This window comes from Cupressus sempervirens, chromosome 5, assembly GCF_028749045.1.
Source record: "Cupressus sempervirens isolate cs-2001-9-10 chromosome 5, ASM2874904v1, whole genome shotgun sequence".
Classification (NCBI taxonomy): domain Eukaryota; kingdom Viridiplantae; phylum Streptophyta; class Pinopsida; order Cupressales; family Cupressaceae; genus Cupressus; species Cupressus sempervirens.
The window spans coordinates 296,555,419-296,580,587 of record NC_143122.1 but is presented as its reverse complement, the minus strand read 5'-3'; the positions used below and the strand labels follow the sequence as shown (position 1 = coordinate 296,580,587).

General features: G+C 34.8%; 1 protein-coding gene across 10 annotated transcripts in view; it reads right to left on the bottom strand.

Moving 5' to 3' along the window:
* Window positions 1–25,169, bottom strand: part of LOC149555741 (alpha-mannosidase-like) — a 317,266-nt gene that overhangs the window by 110,862 nt on the left and 181,235 nt on the right. For 6 of the 10 annotated variants that reach the window (XM_089829886.1, XM_089829888.1, XM_089829887.1 and 3 more), the window contains 2 exons: window positions 10,757–10,869; window positions 10,531–10,606 (listed from right to left, as the gene is read on the bottom strand). The exons of 3 other annotated variants lie outside the window; for them this stretch is intronic. In XM_089829886.1, coding sequence (XP_089686012.1) covers window positions 10,531–10,606; window positions 10,757–10,869 — 189 coding nt within the window. Of the gene's footprint in view, window positions 1–7,711; window positions 7,746–10,530; window positions 10,607–10,756; window positions 10,870–25,169 lie in introns of those variants that run through there. One more of the 10 variants, XM_089829895.1, reaches the window with a different exon arrangement.

Here is a 25,169-nt window from a genome sequence, read left to right as displayed (position 1 = left end):
AAGCACTGGGATCATCCCAATTTTTAAGGGTAACAATTTGTTCTTAGTTTGATTATTTTATTATCTTATTAGTAGGTGCATTGACTAGTTTTCTCATGGTGGTCCCTTAGTATACCCTTGTTTGCCTAGTTCCTTTCCTTGGTCCTAGTGGTTAGGACTCATAGCTATTTGGCTCTCTAGTAGGTTGGTGCCCCATACCCAATTCCCTCTCTAATAATGCTCCCCCCTTTGGTACGCTCCTGCAAAAGAAATTTTACATAGTAATAACATTTTTCCAAATAATTTAATCAAAAACAAATGATCATATTAGCTAAACTACTTGCCATTCATTTAACATCATAATGAAAACCATTATTTCTAATTCTCATGTATCATAATGGTTAACCAACTCTTCGATTTCACATGAACCATAATGAAAAACTAACACTTCATTTTCTCATGTAATCTTCATTTTCTCATGTAATCAAAATAAATAACAAATTTAACCAACCAATTCAATTTCATTTGAAGTCTTAATGGCTATAACAAACATTTTTAATAAGCGAAAAACTTTGGATGTAACAAGAAAACTCTTGAGGATCTATAGGTTACACAAAACTCTTTTGATATCATAACCAGTTCAGAAACTATGTACACCAGTCAGATACAAGAAAAAACTACATATGATCAATAGGATCAAGGTAGAGCAACACAAACACAACTCTACGCTCTTTGAACTGCATTGCTTCCTATCTCCACTTGTAGGAATTATTCAAGAGCATGTAAAAGAAGTTGAGGCACTGCTTATACAACTCTACGCTCTTTGAACTACATTGCTTCCTATCTCCACTAGTAGGAATTATTCAAGAGCATGTAACAAGCATTACCCTATCACTCAAAAAACTCATCTCATGGCAAGTACGATTGGATGTTGCAAAGGCTTGGTATCCAAACATAGTATGACCCTTTGTCATTGATGACAAAAGGAGGAGAATACAAAATTGAGAGATATATGAAAATAGGAGAATACATAAAGGTAAATTACCAAAGAGGGAGAACATGGACAACATACATATAACAAGAATAGGGGGAGATGAAACTAACAAAGGGAAGAAGGAATATGAAAGTAAGGGGGGAGTAGACAATCAATGAAAAGAACACAGGAAGAGATGAACAAGCATAGGGGGAGACAAAAAGTAGTGAAGAGAAAAGGAGCACTACACTTTTGACCAAGTCCATACACTAGTGAAGATTCTACCAGTATCACCATGGGAAAGTCCAAACAAAGAAGGTGAACGAATCAAAAAGAATTGTAAGTTTTTCCATCAATGCCAAAGAGGGAGATTTTTGGCCCTACACATCTCTATGGCATTAGAAAAGGTAATTGGTGTTGCTAATAGCTTGTACACCTAAGTGTTGTCATTGATTGGAAACTAGTCAAGTATGAAGTATACCATCTCACGATCACCAGTAGAAATCTACACTACTCAAATCAAGTGTGGAGATGAGAATAAGGCAATGCAGTGAGTCACAGTCAGTACGATGAGTTACCATCATTGTGACATGACAAAGAAGACATGGTCTGCACCACGATGTGATTGACACTCTAATGAAACAACGGAATGAGGAAAGGAAAAAAAAGATATGACTAGTCCTAGCATGGACTGGCAAGGCTACCAGCTTAGACCCTATGACATAGGTGTCATAGTTTCTTCATGAGTTGCTCAAACATGCAATTCAAATTTTAAACGCATTGTATTTTGCGCAAGATTTTTTTAGGGTTTCAACACCTAGATAAGAAAGGATGCATATATAGTATGAAAGTCTCATTATCTATGTTCCCCCAAGTTTCTAGGATGGGGATGGCAGGGAACAGCGAGAAAGGTTTTCGGGGTGGTGAAAAATTTTGTTGACTTTGGGGACAGAAAATTGGCACTATTATATAACAATATAGAAAATTAAAATATAGAGAAATTTAAAATATTTATATGAAAACATGGATAAAGCATGTACTTATACATAATAGAACCTTAAAATCTAAGAATCAACAAAATTCTTATGCCAAATTTGTGTTACTTTGAGAGCCAAAGTGTAATTTGTTCTAGAAGTCAAAGTCAAAGTCCCCTAGGCATCCCCAAGTCTTTGAGACGTTTTCAAGATGGGGGTGACTAAAAATATATTGGGGACATGTCCCCAGGTAATACTATTCATTGTTAAAAAGTGTAGAGAAAAAAGAAAATGTGAGACAAGAAGAATAAGATTGAATACAATGAGAGGTATTGAGCAGAAACTGAAGGGAAGGAATCATCAAGCCATTGTAAACTAGTGCATTGCAGATAGGGCTATGTAGTGAAGGAATGTGGTGATACAAAAGATATCATAGAGAACGCCAACATGAAAAGAGAAGATTAGGATTCTTATTGACATACATTGGAGATTATTAGGAAAGATGTGCCATATAGTTTAGATCAATATTTGATTGCTTTCTAATGATTGTAATCATTTTGTGAGCTCTTAACCTAGTGTGCTTCAATAGCAAATCCTCTAACACGGTTCCTCGCAGAAGGATTTCTTGTCCTTTAACAAGGTAGCTTTGACAAGCGTATGTAATCCTAATAGGTTGCAAACATTATTAACCGGATGTGTTCTCAGAAGGAACAAGTTGTCACTCTTAACCGAACAACCTTTAATCTAATGTAAAAGGCTAGTGGATATATTATCTCCACCATGGTTTTCATCTTCTTATCATGGGTTTTCACGTGCAAATCAGTGTGTCACTTGATGAATGCTTTTTTTTTTTGAGTTTACATGCTTTTATCTTAATGCATTTTTCATTGCTCTAGCAGTTCAGTGGTTGTTGTTCAGTCTTGTAAGAACGGTTGTAGAGAAAACCGGTTTAAATCTTCATATTGATTCACCCCTCCTCTTAGTACTGGTTGGGACCTACATTAGTCACCCCTTCCGAAAGATTGCTTTCCCTCAAGCAATCTATATCTACATGATGTGACCAAAATGCACGTATCCCATACCAACATCAAGGAAGATACTCCACCAAGTCGTTTTGCTACTCTGATACAAACAACATGTCTAGGATTATGAAGCCACTTATCAATACCGCATAATAGCTATGCATCAAACATATTAATACTAGGACTTTGAACTATCATGTTCTCACAACCATCAGATATGAGGAGATAGAAATATCTCAAGGAACTATCCACATTGGACAATTCTCCATCTATAAGTGATCTCCCACAGAACTATATACCACCCATCATAAGTGCCCATCCTAAACTGCAAATGTATGAATAAAACGATCAATAGCTCAAATCAACACCAAAGGTGTGGGAAGGCTAATACTATGATCATCAATTTGAAATGCCCCTTAAGTACATAGGTGTCATGAGTAAGGAAGGGACTAAAAACCCATGCCCTAGGATCATAAGTTAACTCCCATCAATCCTCAACCAAGATCCATTATGTTATTCAAGTAGTACACCTATCCAACTCATATATAAGTTAGAAGCTGAACTCAGGTATAAGTTGATTGAAGAATTAGTGGTACTAACTTTGGAAATTGATCCACGACTCCAATCCTATGACCAAAATTCATCACTAAAAACTGCATCAAGGTCCCAAATCCTGCAATCAATCCCATCCTCACAACAGAAATCGAAAAGATCTTCCAAATCCAGCTCAAAAATTGGATTATCAAATATCTAATCAACATCCACCTCAAAAAACAAATTGTCAACCAATTGAATGTTATGAGTTCCAAAAATTTGTTACTTGATCTCCTAGGGAAGTTATTAAAATCACAAGTCTACTACATGCTATTAAGTTGCTTGATCAACTCCTTGAAAAGGTCAATGCTTTTCCTGTTCTTCTATTCCCTAAACTGATTTGTGACCAAAATCTATTTTTTTGCTCTTTTAGGGGTGATCTAAGTACTGTCCAATGTCTCCTAAGCAGCATTAAGTTCCTTCTTGATCTTATTAACTTCAACCTCTTTTTTCCTGAATTGATCATCATATATTTTAGCAAACCTTAGAAATATAATCCCTGTCTGAAATAGACATAAGTAATCTGATTTCAAAGATTGAAAGGCTAATTTGACCACCTGTAAATCAATTTTGTCCTTTTCCAATCTAAGCCTTCCTATAGAGATCTTCAATGAACCTATGAGTGTCATCATGATGTGCTAAAGCTGCAATCATTCTGTCATCACTAGTTTTCAGTTGATTCTTCAAAGAATTGTTGTCATTTTGAAATACATTTTCTAGTTGGTCATCCAAAACTCCATTATCCTATGTCTTTGATTAATCCTCTAAATCTCTACCATGTATAAGCGAGTTTCTCTTATTAAGAACACATGATTCATTACTCCTCACAAGGGTGTTATCAATGTTATCGTAGGCATCAATCTCTCTGCTTGATTGATTTGCACACAAGGACAAGTTGTTGTTATGTCATCATTTTCAAGAAAATTCTCATCATGCGAAGTCTGCAACACGCTCTCTCCTTGAGTAAGACCATCCTCTCCAAGGTGCTTGTCTATAACCACCTCCAAGTCACCAATATAGAGATTTGTATATCTCTTATACTGACAGCAACAGAATCCATCTCATCACTAACATTTGTGTTATTTTGTTGAAACTTGAGACAATACTGTGGAATTCTTGTCTTCTTCATAGCTGTTTTGAACCTTTCTAGCTACCTTATCTTCACTACTGTCCCCACAAACATTATTAGGTGTCCAAATATCTTAGCATGTAAAACCAATCTGCTCTCTTCTCATTTGGTTCTTGCTCATTTTAGGAGATTCTGCAACTTGTAAGCCTACTAGGATTAATTCAATTTTAGTCAATGCTCCTTGAGCCTTTTAATCACATATTCAACCAATCTTTTTGAGAATTTATAAGCGATAAGTGATACAGCATGTTCTTTCCACCAAATAGCCAAAAAATCTGATAGCAACTGCTTGCAGATATCACCATTATCATCAATAATTAAGGACATAATGGCATGCATGCAAGCTCTCACATTGTCTAGATGATGCTTCCTGATTTAAGTCAAGAAGCACTGAAACATTTTTAGAATCAAACCATTACATCCAAGGTCAGTCATAATGAAAATGATTTGACCTTTGACATAATTTATAAGATCTTAACCCTCTTTACAAAGGCGTGGCCTTTGTCGTCATATAACCCCTATAAGCTCTTCACAATCAATTGTAGAATCTTCCTCGGTACATAATCACTGGAGGCTGCTACCAGAGTTGTTAGCCCTGTAATTTCACCAAGACATGAAACAACTGCAACCCTAATATCTTTACGTGGATGTTCCATATACTTTTGGTGAACCAAAATGAGCATTAAGGGTTGCAAAGCCCAATTAAGAAGCCTCCAATTTGATTAATACACATTAGATAGACATGAATCTAGTTCTTGTTTAGAAAGAACGTCATTGGGAAATTTCACAAACTCTAATTTTTAAACATCAGATATAGCCAGTTTCCTATTGTTTTTCTTTCTGCAAGTCCCGTAGTTGTTCACTGTTGATGGTACCATTAAATTCTTTTGAGAAAAGATTACATTTCTATTTTTCCATTGCCTTTATTGTATTCTCTGAAATCATCTTTATGGATTTCACAAAATCTGATCCACACCTCCACTATAAGATACTGCCATTGTTTGATTGAATTTTGTCTTTGTCACTTACGCTAAACTGAACCTATGTACTCCTATTAGGTTCTTAGTTGCAGGTTTGAAAATGTACAAACCCTGTAATTGCCATGTATAGTTTCCAACCAATTCTCTAATTCTTGTAAAGTCTGACTTGTCTCATGCCGATCACTATAAGGAACCTGCTGAAATTACTCCCAAATCTTGCAATTTCCTCAGAGAGGTTTTGTCAATCAGTTGTAATGAAAAACCTTTGACTTGATTCAACCTGAAGCTTTACACTTTGCTTGGAGAAATTTTTTTCCATAGTTTGGGCAAAGATAGGATGACATGTTCAGATTTGTAAACACGGAAGTCTCATAGTTTGCACTAACATTGGAATAATATTTGCAATTTTTTTTAATCATCAAACATTCACTAAACTCATTTGCAAAGTACTTTGAAAACTACTACAAAAAAATGTTCTGACCTGGAATAGTATCTAGTTCAACCCAAGAGCAGAAGACATCCTTTAGATCATTCATGGCAAGCAACCAGCAATAATATGTGCAATTCCTTCAATGAACACCTAGACTATCTATTGAAGCCATAATTAGCTGTCAAAAAACAGAGCTCAATCTCGCCGGATAGAAAGAGGCAATTGTTACTAATAGTTATTGTATGCTACAAGGGGACTAGGCATCTTGTGTACAGATACCGTTGGATTCAAATACAACTCTAGAATCTCCAAGTGCCTGCAACAAGGCTGAAATCTTGAGTAAACAACAAGCCTCCACAAATCCTTTTCATGATGCATTCAACCTAGGAATGGTCGACAGAACAAGCTTGGCTTCAAAGAAACAAATATGACCAAGATAAAATTACTTGACTAAAATCAGTTACTAATAGCACCAGATGAAAACAGTAAAAAAATTTATTATACGAGTGCGGCTAGAGTATTCACATAGGTTTTGCCCAATGATATTTCAATGTATCACTCAAATTATCATCTTTAAACTACTGATTTTCCTCCCACCAAACCCAATCAAATTCACCATATAAGGAAGATCGACATGAATCAAATCTCAATTTGTTTAGAATAGAGACTAGTCTTGATCAGATTAATCATCAGTTTTATCATCATTGCCAAATGAAGCAGCGAATGAGAATGAATTGTAACCATTTCCAAGAAAATATATACACTCAAAGGAGGACTAAGGTAACAAAGATTTCAGAAGATTTCATTAGTCCGATTAGAAAGTCACACAACTAAGGGAAATACCACCATAGTTATTTAAGACAATAACCAGCTCAGTATTAGACAGTGAAATGTATTCCTTCACAAATGTTAATCTCCAATATATTTATCATGCATACTATCAAACCAGTACGAGCACTAAACAATATTTAATCTTCCTTCACTGCACAGGAGGTATTTATTATCGTTGAGATCAACCATAGTAGTGAATTTTCAAGAAAATATATATTCGTAATGAATATAGGAATAAAGTGAATGCCTGACATTATATATATTTGTCTGTTCACATGGTTCCTTTGCCCAAATATTTATTAACACTTCCAACATTAAAAATTAATTCACCAACAATACATTTATTGCAAAACCTTCACAAGGGAATTTTATTCAACTATTAGCTGCAGGTATCAATATGAAATCACGAGACCCAATATATCACCCAAAAACGATAAAGGATATAGGAAATAAAGAAATGCTGCAATTAGAAATGTGCCACCCTTCACAAGGGAATTTTATTCAACTATTAGCTGCAGGTATCAATATGAAATCACGAGACCCAATATATCACCCAACAATAATAAAGGATATAGGAAATAAAGAAATGCTGCAATGAGAAATGTGCCACCCATTAATACAAGCTTCAGGAGAAATAATACAATCCTGATTCTTCACTAGATTCACCTCCTTCCTGTTGAGAATAGTGGATCTCTGATAGACAAACAATTACAAAATGTTTGTATATAAATTCTGATTCAAACTATGCAGAATATAAGTACTTATCTGTACAGTGACTTGCAGAAAACCTTTATCAGTCTTCCTTCTTCAGCAATGGCAAACGCTCCTGATCACTGTATAACACAAGTGAAGGTGATAACAATAAATAATATTGATACTTATCCGCAGATACTCAGATGCCTTTGATCGATGCTTTCTCTGCAGTTAGAATGAGCACATATATATAAATGTAGACAGACATGACTCCGAAGAGTCATGTCTCTACGTGGCCCAAAAGCCACATAGGGACATGCCTCTTCGGAGGCATGTTAGTTAACATGATAACTGTCCGGTATTAGTTTTATCTACTGTCGCCCAATAACAACACAAGGGCCCGATAATAATAATCATAACAAAGCCAAGGCACGGGTATGAAACCCGACACAAGTAATAAAATCTGTCACTGATAATATGAAGCCCGACCAATATAAGTTGGTCAACATCATGCCAATTTTACTGTCAATATTTCATATGCATGACAGAGATATATGCATATGTATATGTATGCATACACCAGTATGAATATATGTACATATGCATATGTCTCTGTGATGCATATCAGACAGTGGTGGCATATTTATATCTCTGTAATGTATAGTGGATATCAGTAACAAACTACAGATTCTTATATCTCTGAGATGTATTGCAAATAGTGGCAGCATAGAAGATTCATGTTTTGCTTCTTCTGACGCTAAACATTAACACTTCCAACAGTACCCATTCAAATATTTTAATCTTTCTCTTAAACTGTAATGATGCAATCCTAACAGAAAGAAATAGCCTCGATAAACAGCTTCTCAGCCACGATAAGAGAGAATAAAGTGTCATTATTAATACAAAACTTGGGTCATGTATTATTTAGAATTCAATAACTTTATTTTTCCCTCAGTATTCTGAATGGGATATTCTCAGCCACAACAAAGACAATTCCGGACTTCTTGTAAATTTTTCTATGATAAAATATCACTGGCTTGCAGGAGAACTATCTCTGGTACCAGTATAACATCCCCAACTGGAAATTTCCCCCCAAATTCTCCCAAGTAATTTCATAATTATGAATAGATAAACTCATGCAAAAAGTTTCCAAATAACCAATAGAATACTAAAACTTTCCCAGATAACATATACTCAAAAATGTCACTGCATTTACTATGCAGTAGTACAATAACATAATCCAATCTTAAATATAGAAACTATAGCCAAATTAGACAACAAGAAATGAACTTGAAATGCAATATGAATTCCATCATGAATCCACCTCAAGTAATGAACTGGGTTCCTATCCAATCCACCGAGAAATTCCGAAAGTTTTCGTCCTGAGGTTTCTGAATAGAAAGATCATAGCTTCCCAGATCTCTCCAAGGGAAATTAGAAAGCAAAAGATATCCAAGCATGCTGATACAAATTGAGCTTCCTTCCTTTCATGCCTAGCGCAATGAGTCTTTAGTTTCCCCTTCCTGTCTCTTCATCTTTTATTATTTTATTTAAGTTGTCCTTTTTGGACTTAAAAAAATAAATGCCTTTTAAGTAATAAAGTGAAATATTATTAATGTGTCTTTATTAAATAGACACTATTAAATTATTATTGAATATTTTGACAATAAAATAACTAGTCGAACTGAGAACATGTGTGATAGCTTGTTGCAAAAGTCTCGATGAGTTGCTACAAGTCCAATACTAAAATGGCAAAAATGCATGACACTACCAACTTACTACAAATAGTAAGTATCCTAGAAACCTTGCTAAATCACTTTGATAGGGCTGAAACTTAAAGTGCCTAGGCCAAAAACTCACACCGATCCCTAAAAAGTCCTAGTTAGCCCACATTACCATGGTGAAAATGGCTAATGAAGAATCAAGAAATAATGGTCCAAAAAGGACATTACAGTCTTCTAAAATGATGTCTTTTTCCCATCATACGTGATATTTGATAAATGAGGAAGAAATACTGTGACATTGTACCAAAAAACTTCCACATTTGAGATCCTTTTGGAGGGTCACGAACAGTAAAAACCCTTTTTGTAAGATTTGAATCAAGGTACTTTGCCTTAATTGTTGAGGCCCGCTTAGAATTATTATTTTATAATTTCCAAAGTACGTATTCCTATCCCACCTACTACTATAGAAGCACAAACTTTGTCCAAGGTAGCAAATGAAGCATATCTTTTGATTCTTTTTTATCCTTCAACAAAGAACTTTTGATTTTGGACAGAAGCAATACCCAATAGTGTGGCCAACACTAACATAATGTAATATTGTGGACAAGAAAAAATTTATCATTTTTTGTAATATGCTTGCTAAAGATGACCAATGGATTTTCTAAGATTAAATTATGTTATGTATAGATGAAGAAATATATGTTTTTTTGGATATGGGTTTCCTCTTACCTACACAAACTAGATATGTCTTTTGATAAGGGTATTTTGCTTATAGGTTATCTTATTAAAGATTTTTTTTATATATGTGCAAATTTTGTTAGAGGATTTTTTTCCCTATATTTTCATTTTATATGCTCTTTTAATTATCATGAAGTGTGTTGGTTGCTAAACATTCTTAGATAGGAACCAATAAGTACTTATAATTTTAGATGTGATTATATTGAAAGTTCAATTCCCTTAGACGCTAGCTTTCGAGGTTGTTCCTATTCCATAATTCAATCCACCAAATTTGTGATACTTCTTATTACATTCCTATGTACAATGGCATGTAGTTGACCATTTCAATGCTTCAAGTTTTGTAGATGTCTAGACACTAACTAATATAAACAAATTAAGTCTAATTAAACACTTTAAAAGAGGTCTTAGATTAGAACATTATGAAAAGTACAATATCACAATTTGCAATTTTTGAATAGCATACCATTAGTCCTTTACATGTTTCTTCACAAATAGTTTCATTAAGAGCTTCACCAAGACCATCATCACTGAGCAATCGCCTAATGAGATGAACAAAGTATTTCAGCTTTCGAAATATTATATGTACTGCGATGGTAAATAAAATCAATCATAATACTCCAAACCATTCTCAATATATTAAAATAAATTTATTTTTTTTATGCTTCCACTCATGTTATGCATAAATAAACCTGTGAAGCATCATTTCAAGTTGTCCATCTTGAATGCTTGAACCTCCAATGGCACGATCAACCAGAATTGAAAATTCATTTTTGTCATCCATCATGTAGATTCCAAGATTAATCTGCAAAATACTTATATAATTAAAACTGATAAAATTTGGAAATTTAAAAAGGAAAGTTCAACCAAGTTGAGGGTAAAAGTACAAAGTCATGTTAACAATTATACTTTTATAAAAGAAATGATAAATGTTGGTTCAACTTTTGAAATTGAATCACTAGAAAGTGACATATATGTTTTGAATTTTGAAAGAATATAATCTAGTTAAATTTATATTTATAATTTTTTTCAAAAAATTAAAATATTATTTTTAACAAAAATAGACACTAAAGTTTTGTCATTGATTGTTGAAATTGAAGTTACACTGAGCATCAATGATATATAGTAAAGTTTATTTATTTTTCAATTTTTTGTGTATTATAATTTATAATGACATGAAACTTTCATGCATGGATATATTTTTTCACTATTTTTATAATATTTATTTTAATATAAGATTTAAAGTTTTACTGCAATAAAATATAACTCTTTTCATTGGCATCTTCTTTTTTTAAATTATTTATCATAAATAGAGAAAAAGTATATCATGTTGAAACAGATTCTTTTCTCATGTGTCATATAATTTTAAAATATGTTAAATAAATTTTAATATTTTTCCTTGATAGGACTCAAACCGTGTATTTTAGAGATGATGACCTACTTTTGATTAAAGTAAAAACTATCAAATATTGAAAATTAGTGTTTATATAATATACATACATACATACATGTATATGAGAAAACTTCACTTCTAGATCTACAAAAGGATATTTCTATATTTCCTTTTATAACATTACTTATAAGGGTGGACAGCAGAGCAAAGCAAGCAACTCTCAAGGTTAAGGATCATCTGTCATTAATGACCCTGGAGTTCAAATATTGCTGACACAATCTATGACTAGTGCTATCCACTATGCTTAATTCCTCTTGTTTCCTTTTGTGAATTGTTGTTTGATTTACTCTAATCTATTTGTTTACAATACTAAATTGGTAGGCCTTGTATTTTATATCTAGTCCCATAGCTAGCATTTGGTTCTTTTAATCCTTATACTATGTTGTGTTTCCCCTTTCTTTCGAAGTTAGAGAGTCCATTCCCTATATTGCCTCATTTTGTGTGACTTGGTTTATTACGATAATAGATAGTTTCCATTATCTTTGTTTAGTATCTAATGGTTATCTATTGTAATCTTCTGTAAATATTAGAATGTTTCTAATATTTAGTTTTTTGTTTCTAGAATAGAATGTTTCTATTCTTTACAGTTTTTTCTTAAGGAAACATCATTCAATCTCTTGTATATATAGACCTCTCGGTCTCTATTAATAACAAGCAAGTATTTTACCAATTACTCCATAATATGGGTGTCGTTTAATTCTAAGTGTTTGCACCTATTCATTTAACTTGAACCTTCAGCTCATGGGAAATGAAGGGACAAATAATATAGGCCGTGTAATAAATGACCCAAACAAAAAAATCCCCTTCATAATAGCAAAGATGGGAGTGGTAGCAAAAAATGTTTTCTTCAAAAGCCAATGTTAAAGGAATCTCTATTTGTAGAAGTAGAAGAAATTTTCCCAGGGAATCAAACTGACCTTGAATAGGACACTACAATGATGAGAATTTCTAGGGACCAAGACAAATGCAAGGGGAAATGTATTTGAAGATGGAAACATCAAATCGGGAGTAAATGTGTAATGAAATAACTTGCACAATAGAAGAAATAATATGAAATATTATATAAATACTTAATAATAACTGAGAGTAATAGGCCACTTCGAGGGGGCAACCTCCAAATATCTCCAATGAGAACACACTTCACAATATGATGTTGAAATAAGACTCACAACCTCCTATATATACCTAATTATTGCTTAGGTCGAATAGACACAACCCTACATAACACTAGGCTGCCCTACTAACCTAAATAATAATATAATAATGATAACATGACTTAATTAAGGATTAAGATAGCCACAAGTTGACTATTCATAACACTATATACACCAATATTAAGGGCATAGCATGCCCCCTCTCTTGAAAGAAGCATTGTCCTCAATGCTAACCAAGTGTGGATTCTTTTGAATGAACTTCTCATCCTCCCATGTGGCCTCTTTAACTAGTAAGTTCTTCCATTAGATGAGATACTGAGTCCGGGTTCTGTTCCTCAGCTTCTTCATGCGTGTTTAAAGAATGCACTCTAGTTCCAAAACTATTCTTCCTTCTTCATCAAGTTCTAGTAGTATTGTTTGAGTGGGAATGTTCTGCCCAATTACCTTCTTCAAACAAGAAACATGAAAAACTGGATGTATCTTTGTTGGTGGCGGCAACTCAAGCTTGTAGGCAACACTACCAATCTTTTGCATGATTTGGTATGGTCCATAATATCTTGGAGACAACTTATTATTCTTTTTTTGTTGCTTCATTGAGATTTGTTTACAAGGCTGCAATCTCAAGAAGACCCATATGTTACATCCCAACTTTTGCCCTAAAAATTTTAAACTAATTATAGCTGAACCCAATTTATTTCTTCATGTGAATTTGAATCAATTAATTATAGCCATTGTTATAATATGTTAAGTTATAACCGTTTCCTTCATGTTCATGTGAAATTGAATCAATTAATTATAGTCGTTGTATCGATCTAATTATCATATGAAATTGTGTTAGTTAATTCTAGCCATTGTATTAATTTATTCATGATCATGTGAATTAGAGTTAGTTAATTCTAGCCGTTGTACATATATGATGAATAAGTCAATTACTATGATGAAATTCCTAACGGTCACTTGATGATTTTATTTAACAAATTATGAATCTTGAATTGATGTTTTGGCGAGAATGTTGTTCTAAATGTTTACAGGATGAAGACCGGAGGGAGAGGGGAAGTATTACGAAACAAGGTCATCAAAAGGGGATGGTCATAAGGTTCAGTCATCAAAAGTGACAGGTTTGACCTAAAAATTGCCCTGGCAAGATTATTAGGACTTGACAATATATTTCATGGTGGAACCGCATGAGCTATAAGTAAAAAAAATATAAATATTAAAAAATAAACAAAGTTCTTAGCTTAAGAAATTATCAAATAATAATATCATTTAATATTATTTTATTCTCTCAATTAAGATCATAGATAAATAATTATAAGGTGGCATCATTACATTAAAATCATTAATCCAATAATACCACCTTACAAGTACGTACCTGTAAACTTAATCAAGAAAATAAGATAATATAAATAATATAAACTATTTAAATAAACTCTTCATCTTCTTTTCTTTTAAATTTTTTCCCTCTTTATTTCTTTATAGCCGATTGAATAAAGATTTCGAGCATGATCTTGGTAACTGCTAGGTAGCCGTATGGTAGGCTCAACTTTATTTATGCAACCTTTGTCATATTTGGAATTCACTTTTTGCCTACGGCTTCCTTCCTTACATCTCTGGCCGGGTTATTAAACCTAGAATTTCAAATTACTTTAGGAAAAAAGTTATTATCTTTGAAACGATTCAAAACCAACACCATATACTAAGGATCTCAAGCGTGGTTCTCAGAGCTAGTTAGGTGGACTTCTTCAGGCATCAGCTTTCTAGATTGCAGTGACAAAAGAAGTCACGTAAGGTTCAGTTTAAGTTATTTTCCTTTTTCAATATGATTGCTGAGTCTGCATAGGAAATAGACCATAGCAAGTAAATATGTAATTTGTTTCTATCATATATTTGTGTATCGTTCTTCCTCATGTATTAGAGAACCCAAGTTGTGCATATGATTTCCATATTCAATCTGACTTTTGATAGTAATATGATAGTGGAAGCCATCTACCATCCTTTCCATAATGCATTATAATCTTGCAAGATCAATCGATTACAATTTGAGTCTATATCATTCTATATCAGAATATGCAATAATGCCATAAATCTTCCTTGAATGGCTTTTCCTTCCATGTTCAAATTTAATATACAAATTGAATTAATGTTTAAAACTGAGATAAGATAATGAAATAGAGTACCAAGGAATTCACCAGGCTAAGAGCCAGAATAAGGTGAAGAAGGTACAAGGTATATCAATAAAGATATTTGATGGCACCAAGGATTCACTGGCTAGATGGCCTGATAATGGTGAGGAGGTGTGGATCAACCTGTAAATAAACAATTACAATAATGATATCAGCAACAATAAGTATATATCCATAATAAATGAAATAGCTCATGCAAGTTTCACTTCTAAAATAAATTGTCAAGCTGAGTGGTGGAGATTAGGTTATAAACCCACACTTTGAAATCCTTGGCCAAGGTGGAATTAGGCAAACTTGCCAAAACAATTGATCTTGTTGTTGTTCGGAAGCTTCAGTTATTCCGTCGAATAACTGCTAGGACCTCAACCCACCTGAATACTCTGATGGTTGGATCAATGAACATCCCAAGCCAATCTCGGGGTAGGGAGAGTCATTCTATTAAATTAGAACCTATGGGGATAAATAAAAGGTCCGCGGTTAGGAGGTTAAGCCTATTTTAATGCTTCTCCTCTCACCAAAGCCAGAGCCTGGACAATCAATTAAGGAAGCTTCTCACATAATCTAAATGCTCTTTAACAAAGCTGTAAGTTTAGTATTTCTTTTCAAGTTTATTAGTCATTTACTTTAAAGATAGATAATTCAAGATAGAACGTAGTTACCTCTGTTTTCCTTTTGCCACAATCTGTTGAATAATAGAATTAGTTTAGTATTTATTTTTCATCTAATCAAGTAAATTTTTTGTTATTGTTATCAATTTAATTCTTGATAGATTAGAATTGCAACATAGATTTATATTCAGTTTAAACCGTTATTGGAAAGCTTTGTCATGTGAATGATAAATAGAAATTGGTTAGTCAAATGATGAAATTTAGTTAGTGAGAAACCAGCTGTTACACCAGACCCCAACTTCAAAATATCTTTCACTACAATGATGGTCTGCTTGTTTCATTCGATTTTGTGCCATAGCTAAATTCTCCTCGAGTCCTAAAAGTACCTGTTGTTGTTGAAGCAAGTGGTCCTCTACTGCCTAAACTCTTGGTGACACCTTTAATGATGATGTGATGGCAAGAGGATGATATCCATAAAGTGCCAAAAATGGAGACATTTTTTATGAGCTATGAAAAGAAGTATTGTACCACCATTTTGCGAGAGGTAGCCAATCTACCCATTGAAATTGTTTTTCTAAAGTGAAACAACATAGATATCCTTACAAACATTTATTAGTGGTATGAAGAACTATGAGCCAATTGAGTACTCAAACATGAGAATAAATTTTTCCAAAAGTGACTAGTAAAGATAGGATCACGATCACTAACAATAACCTTAGGTGTACCATGTAGCTTTTGGATATTCTCCAAGAAAAATTTTTCCACTATACTTGCTATAAAAGGATGTGATAATGTAATGAAATGTGCATATTTAGTGAGGCAATCAACTACTACCATGATGACATTATGACCTTTACATTTGGGAAGACCTGTGATAAAGTCCATGGATACCTCTTCCCAACGTTGGCTAGGAATAGATAAAGGCTGCAAGAAACTTGGTGTCTTAATTGTTTCCCCCTTATTTTTTTGACAATCCAAACATTGAGCCAGAAATTTTTGAACATCACCTTTTAGCCATTCCCAAAAAAAATCTTGCTTGACCCGATGATATCTCTTCAAAAATCTTGAATGACCACCAATTGGGGACTCATATAGTTCTTTGAGAATATTTTGTTTAAAAGTGGAAATCTTGTAGAGATACAAGCGCTCTTTATACCAAAGAATATCCCCCTTTAAACAAAACTTATCTGAACAACTAGGATCACTTTTAATTTGTTGGATGAGATTACTTATTGCAACATCATTTTGCCACTCTTCTTTGGCTTCTACCACCCAATTTTCTTGTAATATTGAAAGGGCATACAATAAGGCTTCATCTTTTTCATCCTTCCAGGAAAGTGTATTGGCCACAATATTTTCCTTCCCTTTCTTCTATACAATTTCAAAGTCATATCTCAACATCTTAGTGACCCATTTTTGTTGCTCTTCTGACGATAGTCTTTGTTCCAAAAAATATTTTAGGCTATCATGATCTGTCTTAACCTTGAAGTGTTGACCCATTAAATAAGGCCTCCATTTTTCAACTACATGAAGGATTGCTAGCATTTCCTTCTTGTAAATAGGTTTGAGTTGATTTTTGCCTTTTAATTAACGACTCTCAAAAGCAATTGGTTGACCTTCTTGCATGAGAACTGCTCCTATCCCATTTCCAAAAGCATCACATTCCACAATGAATTCCTTGGTGAAGTCTGGAGTGGCAAGCACTGGAGTTGTACACATAGCCTTCTTCAATTCCTCAAATGATACATTAGTAGATTCATTCCAATAAAAGAATCCTTCTTCAATAGAGTGGTAAGGGGTGCTTCTATACGACCATAATTCTTCACAAATCTCCTATAGTATCCTGTCAATCCCAAGAAACCCTTCAGCTTCTTAATAGTTTTTGGAATAGGCCATTCTATGATAGCCTTAATTTTGTTAGGGTCCACCTTTACTCCTTTGTGTGAAACTATGTGCCCCAACTACTCCACCTCCTTAAGACTAAAAGCACACTTGGATGGCTTACCATAGAGTTGATGATCTTCGAGTAATTGTGATGCTTGATCTACATGTTGCAAATGTTCTTCCCAAGTCTTGCTATAAATTAATATATCATCAAAAAAAACTAACACAAACTTTCTCAAGAACTTAAAAATGGAATTCATCAAAATTTGGAATGTAGATGGTGCATTGATAAGACCGAATGGCATCACCAAAAATTCATAATGACCCTCATGAATTTGAAATGTTGTCTTGCAAATATCTTCCTTCTTCATCTGAATTTGGTGATAACCCGATCTAAGATCTAACTTGGTAAAATACATAGCTCCATTTAATTCATCTAGAAGATCATCGATGACTGGAATAGGAAACTTATCTTTAATGGTATACTTGTTGAGCACTCTATAATCTGGACACTTGTGCCAAGTTTCATCCTTCTTATGCACCATCACAACAGGTGATGAGTAAGCCCTTTGGCTATGCCTGATAATTTCTACCTCTAGCATTTCCTCAAAAAAAAATTCTATCTCACTTTTTTGTATGTGTGGGTACCTATAAGGCCTAATGTTTGGTGGTTGGCTCCCTAGAACGAGTTGTATGGGACGGTCATGACCCCTCTTAGGAGGAAGTCCTTTAGGCATATCTCCAAGAATCATTGAGTGACGATCAATTATTCCTTGTAAATTTGGATGAGTAAGAGCATTAGATTGAGAGACTTGTAATGAACATAGTTGGGCCACAAATCCATCCACACCTTTCTTAAGCAACTTTTGCATTTGATGAGAGCTTTCTAGCTATGGGGATTTTGCCTTCAATCCCCTTAGCTCCACTACCTTTCCTTTTGATTGAAATCACATGAATAGTTCTTGGAAGTTCATCTCAATTGTTCCCAATGAAGTAAGCCATTGTATTCCCAAAACAACATCCGCTGCACCCATGGATATCGCATACATTGGGGTATCAAGTTGATAATCTCCCATGGATAATTTGATGCTATGACACTTCCCTGAACAACAAACTGTGCCCCCATCTGCAATCAAAACCTGAAACTCTAGGGCTAGATATATAAAACGATTTAGAAGAGTTGCCAACTTTTTATTGATGAAATTATGAGTACTACCTGAGTCGATCAATACTGTTACTTTTTGCTTCTTTAAGAAACCCACTACCTTGAGAGTTTGTGGTGCACTAAAACCTGAAAGTGCATGACAAGAAATGATTGATTGAGAATCATGTGATTCCTCACCTGACTCCATATCCTCCTCTGATATGGGCTCATCCTCTTCTTCCTCACTTGGACCTTCAATATAGAATAATTTCTTTTCACTACATTTATGTCCTTGACTATATTTGCTATCACAATTGAAACACAAGCTTTTTTCTCTTTTCTCCTTAATTTGTTGTGGAGTCAACCTAGTAGGTTGAGGAAGAGAAGGTGTTGAATATCCTTTTTTCTCTTGTCAAATTAGCCCCTTGTTTTCTAGGACTCAAAAACTTCTCTACCCTGCATCCCAATATAAAAGACTCATTTACTGAGCTGGGACAAAACATGCGTACCTCATGTTGAATGTGATCCTCGAGACCACACAAGAATAAATCATTCAAGTTCTCCTTTGTAATTGTATCCACTCTGAAGGATAGATTTTGGATTTTTTTAATATAATCCTTAATTGATCCTGTTTGTTGAAGCTTAGCAAGTTGGCTAAAGAAGTTTTCTGTCACACTATTACTACATTGTGCTTGGAGTTATTCTGTAAAAATTGACCATGATATAGTGAAACCCTTTTTCCTCCTATGAGTACAAAGCCAACAATACCCAATGAATTGATCCAGTTCTAGATATAAGGAAGCCATCGTGACCTTTTGTCCATATGGGATTTGATGTACTTCAAGAAAATTCTCCATTTGATTTATCCATGTTAGAGGATCCTTGTGTCATGGCCCCTTTCTAGAGTGGACAAAAGAGATGATAGAGTTAGCCTATCAGCGAGTCTCGTAGGCTGGCAATGATGTTTAGAGACTCAATCAGGGTATACAATGTTCGGATCTGGAGTTTCAGACAGTAGGAGGGTAATCGAGAGCAGTTCTTTAATTGTAGGAGGAGTTTTCTACATTTTTACGAGGTGGAGATGGGTTATAGTCTTGAGTCTTTACGAGATCATTCTATGGTTTCAGTTTAAGGAGATTCAGAGACGTTCCTGTCTTTTAGGAGTATCCCTAATTTTGAGGGATGAGATTGCCAGTTATTTCAGATTATCCGACATCAGTCACAGGAGTTGACGAGTTCAGTTTGACCTTGTAGATGTGTTTTGGCTATCAGTTCGCTACTTGGGAAATATTTTAATTTATTTAAATATTCTCCTAAGTTAGCATTTTAATAATTTACATAAGGCTAAGTTATAGTCATTTTGGAGTAATAAGGGGTTTTTTGGCCTCATCTAGGTGAATATCCCTTGGTGTGATAGCTCATTGGAAAGGTCTTGAAGTTTTCTAAATATTTCTCTTTTGACTCAGAGCATTTCGGTGAATGGATTTCTTTCTAATGGGAAAAAGGTCATTTTAAGGATACCTGACCACTTTAAAAATGAGAAATATATTATTTTATAACCCAACGCCACATGGGGACACTTTTAGGGTTCGAGCTAAGTTTGGTGGGTTATAAGGAGGTAAAAACAAAGTTTGAAGGCATTAATGACATATTACATCTTGGATTTCTGTTTTGGGTTCTGATTGAGCTTTCAACATTTGGGACGCCAAACCCACTTGCTTTGCCTGTTCAGGACGTAGCCCCTAAAAAAGTGGTCTGGATTCTTGCAGTCACAAGCATCTTGGAGATTGTGCATTGTTTCTTCTAGGGAATGCAGTACTAAGTCAAAGTTTTAGCTGGAGTTTGGGTATTTTACCCATGTATGGGCACTTTGCAGCTGTACGGCCACACTTGGCAGCCATCTACTTTTCCACGTACAACATTTGAGAGCTGGATTCTAGTCATAGCTTCCTTCTAGGCTCATATTTCACCTTCATGCCTTCAAGTTGGCTTTATTCTTAGTTGTAATCATCTGGATATTATTGCAAATCTTCATCTGGTTACATATTAGGCGTATATTCAAAAAAACTGCTTGAAGTGACTTTGCTTTAAATGTATTTGGAATACATTCTTAGAACTAGCTCATGTTATTGTACTTTTGCTATTAATTATTGAAAAATCATCAGAAATATAAAACAATCAAACCCTTTTGCAACTTCTTTCTAGCTCTACAAGAAAATTTTAATAAACAGGGAAAACAAATTTAAAAATATAAAATTACAGCAGATCAGCAGAAGAGATCCATCAAGGATCTTTCAGTGGTATTAGAGACTAGAACCTGCCAGCCTGTTCGAAAAGAAATCAGTTCAGTTACAGGTGAATACCATGGCTAAGAATTAAAATGGGTGCTATAAGGTTTCATCTTCATTAACAAGCACAAGTAAGATGCCTCTTGCCAAGACATTCAATGTTGCAGTTATGAGCAACTACCATTAGTATTGTTCTCTTCCTAAGCAGATATGCAACCTCCTTTCCTTTACAGAATTTATGTGTGTACCTGAAGCAAATGATAACTGGGTAGCTACAAGCTCCTTTCAGCAACAAAAAGAGAGAAATATTAAATGATAATGAAAAAGCCATTGGTCACAAATTGGAAGAGATTACAATCAGGCGACAAATGATTAGAGATGTTGGAAATGTGACACCAAGGTGTGAGGCCTATTCTGAAATTTGCAACAGCAGTTCAAATCATGAGGTAACATTTATTTCAAATGGAGGTAATGATGTTGATGATGATATTCAACTTAAGAATGGGATGACAAGTTTAGCATGCAGACAATCTGATTTTGAATCTCATAGAAGCCAAGTTAAAGACTTCTTTGATCCACTTCTATCTCAGCATGTGAAGAATCAAGATGGGTTTTTGTTTGATGGTTGGAATGGAAGCATGGAGGAGGCTCCCAGAACTCTGATTTGGGGCAGTGATAGCTTACACCCTCCTTGTAATATGGTAACTCTTTCACTTGGGAATAGTCATGAAGTCCCATATGCAAGTGGTCGCCATGAGGCTTTCTATGATAATACATTTAAAGGGGTCAAAAATATAACTAGAACACATCATAATAATTCTGAAGTTCATAACAGCAGTAACACAACTTTGTTACCTCAAGATGTGGCATCCTTTGGTCAAGAAGATAACAATGATTTGTATTGTATATTTGAGGGTACACATGGTGCAAGCATGGGACGTGATGATGAGAATGGTACAAGTCATCATAAGCCTGATTTTGTGTACTTTGGGGTAGATGATATAAAACATTATCAAAGGTTGAATAAATATTGGTTAGATAGAGCTATGCAAGCTAAGATACTTGCTGCCCAAGCAAGACAACATCTCCAAAGAGTCAAAGAATGCCATAATCAAATAGATAATCAAACAAACAAAGGGAATCATCCATTAAAACTCTATTTCTTCCAACAGAAGAAGAGGCTAGCATTGATTTGGATGGAACAACAAGCAATATAGAAGGTCAGGATTATTTTGGTGAGTTTTCACAAGAGAGTAATCCAGACATAGGTATTTCAAAGGCATTGGGTGATGAGACTTCATGTCATAATTAGTCTGATTTCTTAGACCATGCCCTAGAAATCAGAGTAGTGTGTACTCATAGTGACACTGAATCCCAAGATCGTGATTTAGTTGTATGTGCAGACACATGGGGAGCTAATGAGAGTGAGCATAGTGTGGTGACAGCAGTTTCATCATTGACAGAGGAGGTGGTCTCAGAGGTACAAAGTTGCAGTACTATAAAGGAGGATACATGCATTAGTGAATGCATACTGGATACTCCTTACAGCGATGTACATGACTCCGACACAGTATTCTCCCATAGTGCAGATTCAGCCTGAGAACTATCATTTTCAGACTCATCACTTGATTAGACAACTCAGGATTGATGACAGGAGGGCAGACATAGTGGTTCAGCACTTTGATGTCACTCGACAGATCTTATCTACACTCAGTTGGAGTGCTCTTATGATTGATGAGCAAGATGGTGGAGAATTTTCCATGGAAGATTTCCATACTCTTCATAAGGCTATGGGGATATTGAAGCAGGACTTATACTATCTGTGTTGTGATAGTGCGCTCCCATCTTCAGAGGATAGAGTTATTGACTGTAGGCACCTGACTCAGTCATTTGGGAGGATTGGTTGGTGGGACCGGCAAACGATCCAGCATTATGTTAAGCAGTTTCTGACATGGGCTATCACATCTATATCACAGAGACTTCATCCGGGATCGTGGTTACAAGATGATGTGGGTATTAGCAAATGATGCTTTGGATGATTATTACTTTCGTGGTCGTATCACAGTGGTTGCAGAGAGATATGGCATGATAGAGGTTTCTAGTTATCCTTGTTTATACTTGATGGATGGGTGTTTGCTCAAATGGTGTTGGAATCTGAGTGTTGTTTTGTTTGACATCTTGTCTCACAGGGATTCCAGTACGTTACCAGCTTCGTTGTGGGAACACTGTCATCTAATGTGGGATCCTGGTATTATCCTATGCAGTGCATTTGATTGGGTGATCCTTGATGTGTTGCTTCATTTCACACACCTAGGAGTGTATATCAAAGTCATGCAACAGGAGTTTCTTCATTGCTTGTGGACAAGCAATCTCTGGGAAGGGAGGATTGTCATGTCCCCTTACTAGAGTGGACATCAGAGAAGATAGAGTTAGCCTATGAGGGAGTCTCATAGACTGGCAGTGGTGTTTAGAGACTCAGTCAAGGTATACTGTGTTTGGATGTAGAGTTTTAGATAGTAGGAGGGCAGTTGAGAGCAGTTCCTTAATTGTAGGAGTTTCCTACATTTTAGGAGGTGGAGATGGGTTATAGTCTTGAGTCTCTACGAGATCATTCTATGGTTTCAGTTTTGGGAGATTCGGAGATGTTCCTATTTTTTAGGAGTATCCCTAATTTTAAGGGATGAGACTGTCAGTTATTTCAGATTATCCAGCATCAGTCACAAGAGGTGATGAGTTCAGTTTCACCTTGTAGAGGTATTTTGGCTATCAGTTCGCTATTTAAAAAATATTTAAATATATTTAAATATTCTCCTAAGTTAGCATTTTAATATTTTAAATAAGGCTAACTTATAGCCATTTTGGAGTAATAAGGGGTTTTTTGGCCTCATCTAGGTGAATATCCCTTGGTGTGATAGCTCGTTGGAAAGGTCTTGAACTTTTCTAAATATTTCTCTTTTGACTCAAAGCATTTCGGTGAATGGATTTCTTTCTATTGGGAAAAAGGTCATTTTCTAGATACTTGACCACTTTAAAAATGAGAAATATATAATTTTATAACCCAACGCCACATGGGGACACTTTTAGGGTTCAAGCTAAGTTTGGTGGGTTATAAGGAGGTAAAGAAAAAGTTTGAAGGTATTATTGACATATTACATCTTGGATTTTTGTTTTGGGCTCTGATTGAGCTTTCAGCATTTGGGATGCCAAATCCACTTGTTTTGCCTGTTTGGGACGTAGCCCCCAAAAAATTGGTCTGGATTTTTGTAGTCAAAAGCGTCTTGGAGATTGTGTATTGTTTCTTCTGGGGAACATAGTACCGAGTCAGAGTTTTAACTAGGGTTTGGGTATTTTACCCACATGTGGGAACTTTGCAGCTGTATGGCCGCACCTGGCAGCCATCTACTTTTCCATGTACAAAATTTAAGAGCTAGATTCTAGCCGTAGCTTCTTTTTGGACTCATATTTCACCTTCATACCTTCAGGTTGGCTTTATTCTTGGTTGTAATCATCTGGATATTATTGTAAATCTTCATCTGGTTACATATTAGGCGTATATTCAAAAAAATCTGTTTGAAGTGACTTTGCTTTAAATGTATTTGGAATACATTCTCAAAAATGGTTCATGTTATTGTACTTCTATTATTACTTATTGAAAAATCATTAAAAGTATAAAACAATCAAACCCTTTTGCAACTTTTGTCTAGCTCTGCAAGAAAATTTTAATAAACAAGGAAAACAAATTTAAAAATATAAAATTACAGCAGATTAGTGGAAGAGATCCATCAGGGATCTTTCACCTTGCCATCAAATTTGCACATATCCACCTTTGGAAAAAAATTCCTAGATCCCATAGGATTAATAAAATTTGTGTCATTATTAGTCGACTTGAAGGTTTCACCTTGATTTCTTGAGAGCTCCTTCCTTGTTTCATTCATATAGGTGCTTAACATGCTTCGTATATCTGATATTTCTCCTCGTAGGTCACACATATCCCTCTTAACCTCTTCCTTGAACTTACTAAGTTTCTCATTGGGATTACTATCCTTTGTTGCTTCTGAATCTTGATTAAAGGATTTCCCTAGTGTGGTAGCATTCTTTTTGCCTCTTGTTGAAGGCCCCATCATGATGGAAACCAATGTTTTTGAAATAAATCACACAAATGAAATGTAAATTCTCTTATTTATTTATTTTTTTTTTATTAGTAACTTACTAGGGCCAAGATACCCTTACTTTGAAAAAAATCCAAAAAAAATTAGCAAATTTGCTGCCTTGAGAGAGAATTTTCCTAATTTTGCAATGTCTTGTTTTTTTTAAAATTTCTCCAACCTTTGAAATTTTGGCTCCTCTACTATGTATTCAAAAACCCAATACAAGTTATACTCCAATTCAGC